The sequence below is a fragment of the Sinohyriopsis cumingii genome, chromosome 8, assembly GCF_028554795.1.
Source record: "Sinohyriopsis cumingii isolate HCF-2022 chromosome 8, ASM2855479v2, whole genome shotgun sequence".
In the NCBI taxonomy this organism is placed as follows: domain Eukaryota; kingdom Metazoa; phylum Mollusca; class Bivalvia; order Unionida; family Unionidae; genus Sinohyriopsis; species Sinohyriopsis cumingii.
In genome coordinates this window covers 121,254,652-121,268,477 of record NC_142968.1, presented here as the reverse complement: position 1 = coordinate 121,268,477, position 13,826 = coordinate 121,254,652, and the positions used below count along the sequence as shown (strand labels likewise).

Here is a 13,826-nt window from a genome sequence, read left to right as displayed (position 1 = left end):
TAAGTGGTTAGCGTTCCCGGCTCACGACAGGTCGTTGGGCAAGCCGCTTTATTACAATTGCCTCGGCACTAAAAAAGGTATTTGTAAGGGATATCGTACTGATGCAAAGTATTTTTGTTTAAGTGTTTTTAGTGAACATTAATTTCAACTGTAAATGGAAGACTTTATTTGGATCATATAAGTGCACATATAGTCTATAAAAAATTTGAAATGGAAGACTTCTTGAAAATTTACATATCTTCTCATGTATAAAGGAACAAATCTTTGAATTGCTTCATCTATCATACTGTATGGCATAACAAATTTGCATACATTAGGCATAGCTGACATCATTTTTATAATTATCTCCCAGATACGTCATTTTGTATCATAGAAAATAATGCGCATTCTTTCTTTACAGGATAAACTATAATTTTTAAAGGCTGAATATTTCGAAAGGAAAGGAATCGTCGTTGAGTCTTTCACTTACACTCAAATCAGTATCGAAATGGCAAACGTCATGACTGGAACAGTGATGTCAAATGAAACAGGTTCACTAATTAATTCGTTCGCTGGCAACACGACACAAGTTTCCAGAGAAATGACAACTGATGGTGGAACAAGTCTTACACCTACAACACTGACCGGTATAGTATTGCAGCAGGAAGACCTGGGAACAGCTGAGAAAGTGGTTATTGGAGCAGCTGGATTGGTTGGGGCCTTGGCAATCTTAGCCGTGGTGCTTCGAATCTTAATGCCGGCTGTGAGAAAAAGGATAAGAGCTTCCAAGGAAAAGAAAAACAAAATAAGGTCAGTCAACCCTATTGCTTTTTCCTACCTTCTATCTTTCTTCCTTTATCATACTTTATTTCTTAGTTTCTTTTATTTGTAATCGTATTTGTCCATCACTTTTTCCATCGTCGTAATTATCAACCCCATCATCGTTTTCATCACCTTTTTCACAGTTTTCTTCTTCGTCTTCCCCCATAATCAACATTTCAACTACCTTTAATATTTGAGCCTTTAGTATCACATTTAGTAGCTTTAGTAATATCAGTAGTCATGAATCGTCGTTGACTATATGTGCCCGTTTATATAAAATTCTTTCCGATCAGTAAAACGGACACCTAATTAACAGAAACGAAATGAAAGCGATACAGGTTTCAAACAATTATATTAGACCTATATTTCGTTCTATTCAAGGCACTGTTTACTTTTTATCGCTCTCCACCATTGTAATCTGTTAACCAATGTTAAGACCAAGTGTAAGCTACTAGATCCTACTCAGTCTGCTTGTACATGCATGCCTCATACCAATCCTTTCTTATTCAGTGGTCTTTCCTCTTACGAGAACCTGGGCATGGATACATCGTCACAGTCCAGTGGCAGTACTGGAAGTGGCCAAGAATGGTTGGAAATCTCTAGCAATGAGACACATACCACTTACTTTGAGCAGGATAAGATAGCCCCCAAGATGGCATCACTGGCCTCCGTCGCTTCGTTCGGCAATCTGAAGGGATCTACTCTTTCTCTGCCCATAGCTCTTCCTCGTGATAGGTGAATAGACAGACTCATACTTTACAAAAAATTGTACCATTTTATATAAAGAAAGGCACCTGAATTTTTATTTATTGTCAGTGAAAGTTAAATTCTCACTCATTGAAATATAAGCATATGTGAAAAGTTTTATAGGCAATATTTTTACTATATAAATGACTTCTAGAAGTGAAAGTTTGTTATAAACGGCAAACATCGGAACGTAACATGAAGAAATGTATCGGTTATTATAGTTTTCATTTACTTCTATATCCTAACTGTATATATAAATGCCAAATTATGTACGTTCCTTTCTGCATTTAATTACAGTCAGTTAGCATTCATTGTCTTAGACATACGATTTATCTTTCGATAACTTCTTATTTTTCAGATAAATAATCCATGTAATTGCGTCTGAAATTCACTCTATTATTAATATTTAAGATCAGTAAACATTTGTTGTATGCCAATACATCAATTAGGATTTCAACAGGGATATATTTTAGATTGTTTTTATCAAATTGTCTACAGTTTTGCCTAGGAAATAAATAAATAAATATGTTTTTCTTTTTGCAGTTCATCAAGCGAGAGAAGCACCCCATTAAGTGCAAGAAAACTAAATCAAGAACTCGCCTTTACACTGTCCTCAAATTTGTAAGTATTTCAGATGAATTGGGCTTAATTAGATCGCATGCCTACAACAGGCACAATAATAATTACGGAAAGGTTACTCATTAATTTGACTATATGTTTAAACTGGTATGTCTTATTTTACAATCCGTGAATGAAATTCATTGACATATATTCATAAATTGTTGTGTATGAAATTCATTGACATATATTCATAAATTGTTGTGTATGAATTCATTGACATATATTCATATTTTATAGTGTATAAATTCATAATGAGAAATATTTACTTATGCGTCGATTAATCCTAATTGTGAGAGAATAAAATAAAACTTGGCACACATTTGCATTTTTGCGCAACAAAATGTGAAAACGACTTCCCCATTTGCTTTCAAAAATAATGTTTAATTGTTGGATATATATATATATATATATATATATATATATATATATATATATATATATATATATATATATATATATATATATATATATATATATATGCACTAATAATATTTTTCTACTACAAGTAATTATAAAACTTACTCATTTTTCAAGGTACCATGACAAAATAGTCGATGATATCTACAACCACAGATGGGAAGAACAGTGGTCTAGAGAAAATGGTGCCGATATCAGGTTAGAAATCCTAATTTTTTTCAATGTAGAGACTGAAAATCAATTTTAATTTGAATTTTCTTTTAAAAAACAGATAAAGTGTTACACAGAAGTGTATTGTAGAATACCTACTATCTTAGGAACATACAACAGAAATGCTATATTAAGCATTAAGCAACGGACGTTTAATCGAACGAGAGATAGACTGTGCTTTTAGATCTGAAGACTAGCCAATAAAAATCAACCAGTTAAACAAACAGACAATGTCCAAAGTTCTAAGTTTAGTTCTAATCCATTGGAATATGAGCAATACCAGTATCAATGGAGGTGTAACCAGGATGTTTGCAAGAAGAAAACACAGGACAGAAGAAAGTAAACATTAACAAATTAAGGCCAACGATTGTAGATAAAAATCAAACATCGCTTCACCCAAAGAGCTTGTTTCCAAAGGTTAAATTAAGTCATATACTCAGTTGTATGAATAGCAATTAAATAAAAACTTTCGTAAAGTTTATCCTTAGTTTTAGCCATGAAGATTCCAGTTTTGGGATGTTACTAAAACGAACCATAAAAGGAACCTATATCACCAGTATCTGTTTATTTTGTTTTCCCTGTGGTAAGTTGTCTGAGATCTAAAGTTATGTCACCAGACTTTTTCTGTTGTGTTTTCCCTGTGATAAGTTGTCTTAGATTTAAAAGCTATGTCATCAGCCTTTTATATTTTGCTTTCCCTGTGATATGTTGTTTTAGATCTAAAGCTATGTCACCAACCTTTGTTTTCCTCCTTCTAGCTCGGTGCATAGCAATATCAAAATCACTCTCACCCCAGCATCTTCTACAACAACAATCGCCGAAGTTCGACAGAAAAGGATTTCCCCATACGCTAGGTGAGTAATTTTGTTATTTTAAAGTCTTCGAGAAGTTAGACATTATATCGTATTTAAAATTAAATATGTTCTCATCAACATGTTAACTGTAGCTAAATATAAAACAAACGAAAGAGCTAAATATAAAACAAACGAAAGAGGCAAAATGAGGTTTCTTTACTCTTTATAGTATTTTAAGTACTGAAGTTTCTTGGCTCACAGCTATTGCTTAGGAATGACGTTACTGATTTTTTTTTTTTTTACCTTTGGTTTCTTAAAGAAAGACGTATTTTTTAAATGTTCTATTGACGCGTATGGTTTATTAAGTACTCATTTTTGCAGAAAATGAAATACACGGAATTGAAATAAATATATCTAACAGCGCTAATATATATATATATATATATATATATATATATATATATATATATATATATATATATATATATATATATATATATATATCACACAGCACTAATATATTACTTAATAGCAAATTCAATTGTAGCAAGCTAATACGTCTTTATAAGACTGGGTAATTTGCCCTCTTTCGTAGAGCTAGTTAGTCGTGCTATTTCCTTTGAATCAGAACAGCCTTTCGGTTATAAAACATGCATTTAGAACTAATGCATTCTTGTATTAAGTATTTTCAAAATAGTCCTGCAATTTTAGTTCATCAGTTGTAATGTTTGCTTCATGTTATGGCATATTGAGAATTTGAAGTATCACCACAGTTTCTTGAAAAGAAATCCGGATAATTACCAAAATTTAACATATAGAATGACTCTTAAAAGCTGCGTTGAATACAGACTGACTCCGAATCAGAAATCTTTTAACCTTTTACATGATAGTATAAACAACTATTAAGTAAGTTTAGGTTATTTTTTGTTATGTAAAAATTGCTGCGCACGAACTGCTACCATTGCGAGATTAAAAGTTTATTATAATATAAATTTTGATTGCAATGGCATGCCCAATTGACGGTAATAAAAACGAAAACAAAAGTGACGTATCCTCTGGTTTGTCGAATATTCTCTCTATCCTTTTGTGTTTTATAAAATAATGGATAACAAAAGAAATCTCATTTAGAATAGTGTAAAAGGAAATGTTGGGTGAGTTTTGGATAATGATACTTTTAGAACATGCCAGGATGAGATGTAGAAAAAAAACTGTTACCATTCGAATCTACATTTTGTGTTGAATTTCTTTAAAAATAGTTAATGTAATAAACTATTGTTTTTTAATTTCTCTTTCAGCAAAGAAAATTTATCTGTACTATCGCAGACAAAATCAAAGGAGTTCTCCAAACATAGCCTTGCTAACATTCTATAATACTGCTTACATTTGTGATATAAAAGGAACAAAAGAAGATGGATTACTAATTGTGTGAAATAGATAAGCATTGTTTCGCATGTAGGGTGGCAAATGAAATGCTCTTGAAATTTCGCATTTGACTGCGAAGTTATTTGCCAAGCAGTTATCAAATATATTATATTTGGTGACGTAAATGACAAAGAACGACGTTTGGAACTGCTGCAAGACGATGACCATGTTTTGTGTGACAGAAAGTTCCACCATCGCTTAAAAAGACCAGAATTACGCGAAGAAGACGCAGATGTGTGATGTACAAACAAGTCCAAGGGCGGCGCTCAGCTTTTATGCATTTGCAATATGCATGCAAAGTTGGATGTTTTCACCTTGATATATATGCATGCAATTAAATGTACTATAACAAACAAACAAATGTCAAAAGGGCTGTATTATTGCATACTATTTAGCACCGGGAATAATAAAAAGTCAACTATGATTTTTCTGAAACTGAAATTTAAAGTGTTTTGAATACATTTTAGATAGAGCAATTTATAAAGTAATTTATATACTTTGCATAATTTATTCCCCAAGTAATGTATATACTATGCATAATTTATTCCACAAGTAATTTTTCACAAGTAATTTATCAACTGTGCATAATTTATTTTCCAAGTAATTTATCTATTGTGCATAATTTATTGTCCAAGTAATTTATCTCTTGTGCATACTTTATTCCCGCAAGTAGGATGTAGAATAATAAATTATATTAGAGAAAAGAATGTGAAATTTTATGGATGAATATACATTTTGAAATTATAGAAGAGCGATTGTAAAAGTAACAAACTACCCTGACACACAAAACACAAAAACAAAGAAGAGGAAATAATTTCGCATATAGATGATGTTAGCTAATCATATGAAAATGTTTTCTGTTTAATTGCACCAACCAAATCTGCATTTCATTCGTTCTAATTATATAAGGTTTACAACCCCTGAAGTTCATGCAGAGGTTATGTTCTCATACCTTAAAGAGCTCTAATTATATAAGGTCTACAACCTCTGAAGTTCATGAGAGGTCTTGTTCTCATACCTCAAAGAGTTCTAATTGTATAAAGTCTTCAACCTCTGAAGTTCATGCAGAGGTATTGTTCTCATACCTCAAAGAGTTCTAATTATATAAAGTCTACAACCTCTGAAGTTCATGCAAAGGTATTGTTCTCATACCTTAAAGAGTTCTTTTTTATGTCAATCGTAAAAACGAGAGAGGGGGCATATCCAAAACAAGGAATTGTTGATACATTTTCATGTGGATGATGCTGAACAATGAAGTGAGTACATCCAATTAATGTTTAACAAGTACATTAAATAATGCTTTTACGAGTACATCAAATAATGCTTTTACGAGTACATTGAATAATGCTTTTACGAGTACATTGAATAATGCTTTTACGAGTACATTGAATAATGCTTTTACGAGTGCATTAAATTAATGCCTATAACACGTGAACATTTATTTGGACATACCTAAGTACTGGAAGTTCTCATTGATTGGCAAAAAAACTTTATATTATCAATTGAGTTTGCAGGTAAATCTAAAATTTAAATTTAAATTGTAAATTATTTATACTTAACTAGTCAATGTTCATGCATGTAAATAAATAAAGAATTGAGTACAAGTTAAAGGAACATTAACAGTTTTAAGGACTGCAAATATAAGTCGAGTCCAACTGCAAACAACAGAGACCCGGCGCCAACAGAACAAGGTCTATGTTTTTTGTTCTACTGAATAAACATTACAGGCTACATATAAACAAATCTGCCAAATCATTATGAGACGGCAAATCTGGGTCTGGACACTTGCTTTGCTGGCCTCGATCTATAAATACTCAAGAAGGGCACAGTTATATTACAATCATGGACAGACAAGGTTTGACTATTTTTTTAAAATATTTTTACTTGAAGACAGTGTTTGTAGAACAGCTTCAGTTTCATGCATAATAATGTTGCAGACTGGTTTATTCATTTTACTTCCAATTTTTACTTGTTTACTTGATTTTAATGTAGAGCATCATTCCATTTGTTAAATACAAGTCGTAGACTGATTCACTTACAATGTGTTCTTCTAACAGACCTGCGTGTCAAATTGTTTACTAAATAATGCATTAAGACATGTTTGCTTTCATACAATCATATTTTCTTTCTTATCGAGTCTAACAAGGGCCAAGTATGTTTTATTTGTGTTCATTGTTTGTTTAAAATAAAACAAATTACAAAATATTGGTGGTTTTCACCGAAGACAAACGTGCGCAATGGCAAGTCATTTTTACTTGTCTTTTGCCGATCAATAAAGCAATTAATCATATTGTACTTTGTTCCTATTCCCATTCATACGAGTATTTTATTGTACCATGAAAATTTTTTTACCACGGCGTACAGTGGTATTTCTTAACATACCGCAATACGTACCACGGTATACATCAATTATACTAAGGGTCAGCAATTGAAGATTCGACGGCAGGGGCTGACACATGTTTAATAAAAACAAAATTCTGTCTGTCAGTAGCTGGAAAAATATATTGCACTGATTTATAGCAAAGCAGCAGCATATTATATTTATTACATTCGTTAAAAAAATTAACTCTCTTGAGATTTAAGAAAATAAATTCTCCCACCTTAAAGGACCCCTTCCCCCCCATTACCTAATAGCAGATGAATTTGTTATGTGTGTGTCTTGATTATTGTATATGTTGTAATCTAAACGCTATATTTGGCACCCTGTAAATGACAATGTGTGTGTTTGTGTTTTAGATTTTTAACTTAACTTTAACAATTTTTCAGTCATATCGATACGATGACTGCAGGCTCGAATCTCGGGTTCGTCCAATGTGGGTATGTGAGAAAGCTTGCCAGTAGCTTCTCGTGGGTCGGTGGTTCTTTCCTGGGTTTTCCTGGGTTCTTCCTCCACCATTTTTACTGGCAGCCATGTATAGCCTATCTTGTGCTGAAAAATCGCGTTAAACCCAACAACAACAACAACAACAACAACGATGATTGCAGTGTCAGTTTATAGTGATGTCTAGCACTGGTGCATCATGCAACAGACATGTAGAATCATGTCCCACCCAGTCACATTATCCTGGCACCAGGCCGATCAGTCTAAATACTAAGCTTTAAGTGCTGAGCGAAAAGCGAAGTAGCTGCTATTACCATTTATAGAAGTCTTTGGAATAACTCGGCTGGGGTTCGAACTCTCGACCTCCCGCTACCGAGCCTAACGTTTAACCAGTTAGGTCAATGGAGCCGTTTTGTGAATTGGTAACGGTGCAACTATATAATTTTTCATTGTTTCTGGCTAATAAAGCATGGGATTCAATAACTTATATTAGCAATATAAACATTTCACAAAAAGGCTGACAGACGTAAACGTTTCTATAAAGAACATTTTATAAACATGCCAGCATATTGATGGCACCGTTTCCACACACAAACACACTCAGTCTGTCTGTCTGTCTGTCTGTCCGTCTTCTCTCTCTCTCTCTCTCTCTCTGAATCATAAGCTGGCCATCTGACTGTCACCAGTATTTACTTGCGACCAGAGCTATCCTCCCTTGCCTGTAATAATAAATCTTCTTTACGACCTTAGTAAAGTTTGTACTTGGCATTGATTTTTTGCCCTGTATGGTTTCCCTCCTTTGTACCCGGGAATTTCTTGGTTCTTTATTCGATATAAACCATTATCCCTTCTTTGATTTGTCTTATAGTTATCTAGGTCTGTTGTGTGGTTCTTTATTCGATATAAACCACTATCCCTTCTTTGATTTGTCTTATATAGTTATCTTTTTCTGACGGCAGCGCAGAATAGATATTTATATCTGGCTTTAAGACCATTTTCCATTTGTTCTTTCTTTCTTCCATTTTTTCAAAGTCTCGTTTGCACCTTCTCCGTATCATTTCAACATGTTGGGAGTCTGTCTTGGCTTGTTTCTTCCCCTGACGAATAGCTTGGTTAGCTCTCGAAACGTTGGGGAATCTTCCAGGTATCAAAATCTTTTAAACTTCTTAATAATATTTTTAAATATCAGGGCCCATTCTAAGTTACTTTTATGTATGCAATGCTCTTTAAAATACCCTATTCATGTACGTCAATAATGTATCAAATTTTTAACGAGAGCATTTTTTTCACATTAAATTTCTTTGTTGTGGTTAGGGCAAAGATGTAAAGACAATTACGAGATCTGACTGATGGATGTGACTATCTCCAAAAGATTCCATCTCAGTTTTGTGCGTTATGTTTGTACGTATTGGAATTTTCTGTCAAGCATTGCAGAACTTCATTCCTTTCTCGGATATATGATTGTCAAATCTTCAATTCTCTACAAAGGAAACAATGAGCGTGGGGGGGGGGAGGGCGTTATCAGGAAATAAATTATATAGTCATTCAAAATCGAGTATGAATATTTTTGTGATTTTCAGTTGAATTTATCATATGTCTCTTCATATGAAATGGCACATTTATATACATATTACATATATAAAACTTCAGAAGAATAAAACAACACGCAAACTAACATAAGCAGTATTCCCTGCCTAGAAACACTTGTCTGTATAACTGTCAATACATCCGTCTTAATCTGTTTCCTTTTGTTCACTATGTTTAACATATCAGTGAATTATGGGAAAAAATATACATGAAAAACTAGTTGTGCTGTGTTTGAGGTGTTTTACTTAATTGGGATTTGTTTGTTTTTTTGGGGGGTGGTTGTTGTTTTAATGAGGGTCATATCTGATTTATTTTGTTGTTTTATCTATTTTTCTTTTTCTGACAGGAAAATTAGAAAATTAAATAGCACAACTATACTCTTAACTTGTGATGATTATTGTCTATTTTACACCAAGAAATAGGTCAGTACGGTAAAGGTTTTATTCTTTATTTAACGTTGAAATGTGTTTCAAAGCATTCAATTATTAAGAAATCATAAAACCAAATTTGTACTATCTCAGTGAAGCACATTTATTTTAAAATGCTAATAAAATGTGTGATTTAAAAATAACCATAAAACTAAAACTAAGTTAAAACTTGGAAATATGTTTAGCAACTTAATTTGCTGACACTCACTGGAATAGATTAATTGTGGTTATTATTTACTGTGTTGGGCTGATCTGTAATGAGATAAAACCCCGGAAAATGTCCCAAGGGCACAAAAGCTCAAAACAATGCTTAACTCGCGTGACGACACAGATAAAATCGGCTAATCAGAAGTCTTTGCGCCATGCAAAAGAACCTGCACATAAGGTGAATTAGCAATAACTAAATGCTGGTAGCTAGCATTTAGGAAGGACTGGCTTATCTGCATATTATCTAATTGAGATCGATATCACTAATTGTTTTGTATACACGATCAATGAAACATTGTTTGTTTGATTTTTAGATTAAATATCTGATCTTTGTTTAACCAGGCATATGGCCTCTCTTTTTATTCTTTGCCCACGAGATCGGACAAAGCAGATTGTAAAAGTAGGATTCACTCAGTGACTTGCCCTGAAGTTTTAGATGTACATATTTAAAAGTTTCGCGATTGCTATGAATGAGCGACATTTGGCTGCGGCACAAGAAATGGATTCATGAACACAAGCGACATTAATTAAAGAAAGATGTCAGATTTAAGAAAAGACAGAAAGCGTTTCTTTATTTTAATTGATGATTATACTTGATATGCATCATAACAACAATAAATAATTAGATAGCTCATAACATAAACAAAGTTTCTCGACTAGAAAACATTTGAGATATCATGAAAGTTTTCTTCTGTAATATTCTCCCTTTATTTATTTTCCTAATTTAAAAAGACGTTATTACTTCCTTAACGAAAATAAGAAAGGATTATTCAGTTATATGATGCATTCATAGAACTGTCTGTCAGTTCGTTAATATGTACATATCGTTAAGAATTATAGCAAGCACTGCGTGTATGTGATTGCTTGGAAATGCTCATTACAGCCACTTCATGTATGTAATTGTTTGGAAATGCTCATTACAACTACTTTCTGTATGTAACTGTTTGGAAATATTCATTACAGGCAATTTATATAAACTAATTGTTTGAAAATGCTCATTACAAACTCTTTTTGTATGTAATTGTTTTGAAATGCTCAGTGCAAGCACGCCATGTATGTAACTGTTAGAAAATGATCAATATGAGTAGTTTATGTATGTAATTGTTTGGAAATGCTCATTAAAAACACTTTATGTAATGTATGTGCCCTCTCTTTGTGTATATTTTTGTTTGCCATGTGTTTCACGCTCTTAGTATTCAATTTAATTTGTGTTATGTCTGCTGTTATTAGAAAAAGCATGAAAGAAGAAAGAAAAACAACGAATTCATGAATGGAAGAATGGCAAATATGAATCTGTAGCTAAATGGTTTTATTCTATAGTGTTTTTATTTTATTTTTATAACTGTGAACATTTATTTCTGCTTCTTGTGAAAATTACAATAATTTGAAGTGTATTTCTTCGACTTGTGAAAATTACAATATTTTGAAGTTTCTATGACAACAGCAAATATTTTATTTTACTCTTAATAAAATGCTACCAAGAGTGACGGACAGTGTAGTATCCATCCATGTAAACAATGGAGTGAGGCAAGGAGGTGTTCGTTCCACTTTGTTATTTACTATATACTTAGACGAGTTAAATAGTAAACTGGATCAATGTCACGTGGGGTTACATTTGACATCTGATGTGCAATTTATTAACAATGTTAGTTCTGCTGGTGATATGTCATTGATATGTCCTTCGGTCACAGGTTTAAGGAAATTATTAAAGATATGTAAACACTAAGCATTTTAGAATTATATCGTCTATAATACACAAAAATGGATATGTATGGTCTTTCCTTCAACTTCTTTCAAAGTATTATCTCCAGCACTCCTGTACATCTTAATGGTCATGTTCTTACATAGGTAAACAATTATACGTATTTGGGTCATTAGTTATAATTCAATCAGTCACATGATGAAGATGTGATGAGACATTACAGATTTTCGTGTAAGCAAACAAAAATGCTTCTACGTAAATATAGAAATTGTTCTTTGAATATCAAAATTAGATTATTAAAATCTTATTGCTCCACAATTTAGTACACTCCTCTGTGTACTAACTTCAGTGAATGTATGCAAAGAAAACAGGTTATTGGTTATAATAATAGTTTTCGTTTTCTATTAAGCCTTCCATGATGGAACAGCGCCTCGGACATGTTTGCAAACTATAATGTATTCAGGCCGGAATAAAAGAAAGTATCTGTTTTCAATGATGACATGAATATCCACTAGTAAGAATTATATCGTGGAATCTCTGAGGAACTATGTTACTTGTTTACATTCTTGTATAGATGGTACACATTAGTCTACGAATGTCTTACATACTTTAAGTCTTAACAATGATGGACACAGCCTATTGTTGAAGATGTGTATGTATACAGAATTTACATATGATCTTTTATGTTTCAAATAGTTTTATTTTATATGTATATTTGAATTAGATGTATGGACTATGCATTCTGAAATAAAGAATTCTTATCTTATCTTATCTTATCTTATCTTATCTTATCTTATCTTATCTTATCTTATCTTAGCTTAGCTTAGCTTAGCGTAGCTTAGCTTAGCATACCTTAGCTTAGCTTGTCTTGTTTTGTCTTGTCTTGGCTTGGCTTGGATCATCTTATCTTCTCTTATTATCTTATTATCTTGTCTTGTTATTTTGTCTTTTCTTGCCTTGTCTTCTCTTGTCATGTCTTGTCTTATCTTGCCTTGCCTTGCCTTGCCTTGTCTTACTTTGTCTTGTCTTGTTTAGTTCCTATACAAGCATTTAAAATCCTATTTATTGATTGGTGCTTCTGTTGGACAAGTGGTTTAAGGAGCTCGCCTTTGCAAATTCCTCCTGGATTCTTCCTCTACCTTATATACCAGTCACCATGTTTAGCATATCATATGCTGAAAACTTGCGTTAAATCCACAAACCAGATTAAACCCATTGATTGTCTAAATGTACATATTGGAACGTGTACACAAATAACACCAAAAAGGGCTTGTTGTTTCATCCGAACATATTGACTAGATGTACATACTTGAACGCAGGCCCCTTCAGAAGTTGAGAGGGGCCCGTGGCACTTTGAGAGATTGTAGCCCATATACCCTGGTTATACTGAAATTTGGAAATGATTTGAATGCCAAAACAAGTCCGTATAGTTTACCATATGACGATTTAAAAGGCCAATAAGCACACAATGAATTATATTCAGATTAGTTTTTATTATAAAACAGACCCAAACGCTTTTCGAGTCTTCTTAGGGATTGAGACTCTGGCCACATGTATTTTTTATTTTGAACAGTATGTTTCAAGGGAACATTTTCATGTATGATTATAAAAATACATAATATACGTGCGGATTCAGTAAAAAGCTGGAAGCTTGCTGTAAACTGTCCCCACTATTACATAGAAATTTTAACATTCAAAAATTGTCTTAAAGTAAATAAAACAAATACAAATATAAAGCTTAATTAGTTCTAGTAAATATAATTATTTCAAAGATCATTTCATGTTTAAAAAAAACGATGGAATACACTTGTGTGTTTCTGACTTGTGTGTTAACTTGAAAATCGTTTTTGTTATGTTTGTGATGGCTTGCACTGCCATAAATATTTACGTATTCATTTCGTCAGAATATATCGGATTGCCGGATAATAATGTCTTAATTTTAAGTCAGGTGAAGAGTGTACTGTGTCTCAGAGTTGTATGTTTTTGTCATTTTAACAGAAAGTGGTCAGCTGTTTCTATTTGTCGGCATGTGCAGTACCTATTCTTTGAAGTATGATTTAGGAATGAAT

At 32.7% G+C, this 13,826-nt stretch overlaps 1 protein-coding gene across 5 annotated transcripts in view; it reads left to right on the top strand.

Annotated features, from left to right (window-relative positions):
• LOC149794534 (uncharacterized) overlaps window positions 1-12,523 on the top strand; it is a 62,321-nt gene extending 49,798 nt beyond the window's left edge. For 4 of the 5 annotated variants that reach the window (XM_089968786.1, XM_089968788.1, XM_089968784.1 and 1 more), the window contains exons 2-7: window positions 401-789; window positions 1,312-1,536; window positions 2,092-2,169; window positions 2,704-2,784; window positions 3,555-3,650; window positions 4,886-12,523. In XM_089968786.1, coding sequence (XP_089824912.1) covers window positions 488-789; window positions 1,312-1,536; window positions 2,092-2,169; window positions 2,704-2,784; window positions 3,555-3,650; window positions 4,886-4,961 — 858 coding nt within the window. In that variant the 5' untranslated portion in view covers window positions 401-487 and the 3' untranslated portion in view covers window positions 4,962-12,523. Of the gene's footprint in view, window positions 1-55; window positions 78-400; window positions 790-1,311; window positions 1,537-2,091; window positions 2,170-2,703; window positions 2,785-3,554; window positions 3,651-4,885 lie in introns of those variants that run through there. The other variant, XM_089968789.1, reaches the window with a different exon arrangement.
• Window positions 12,524-13,826: the final 1,303 nt, after the last annotated feature.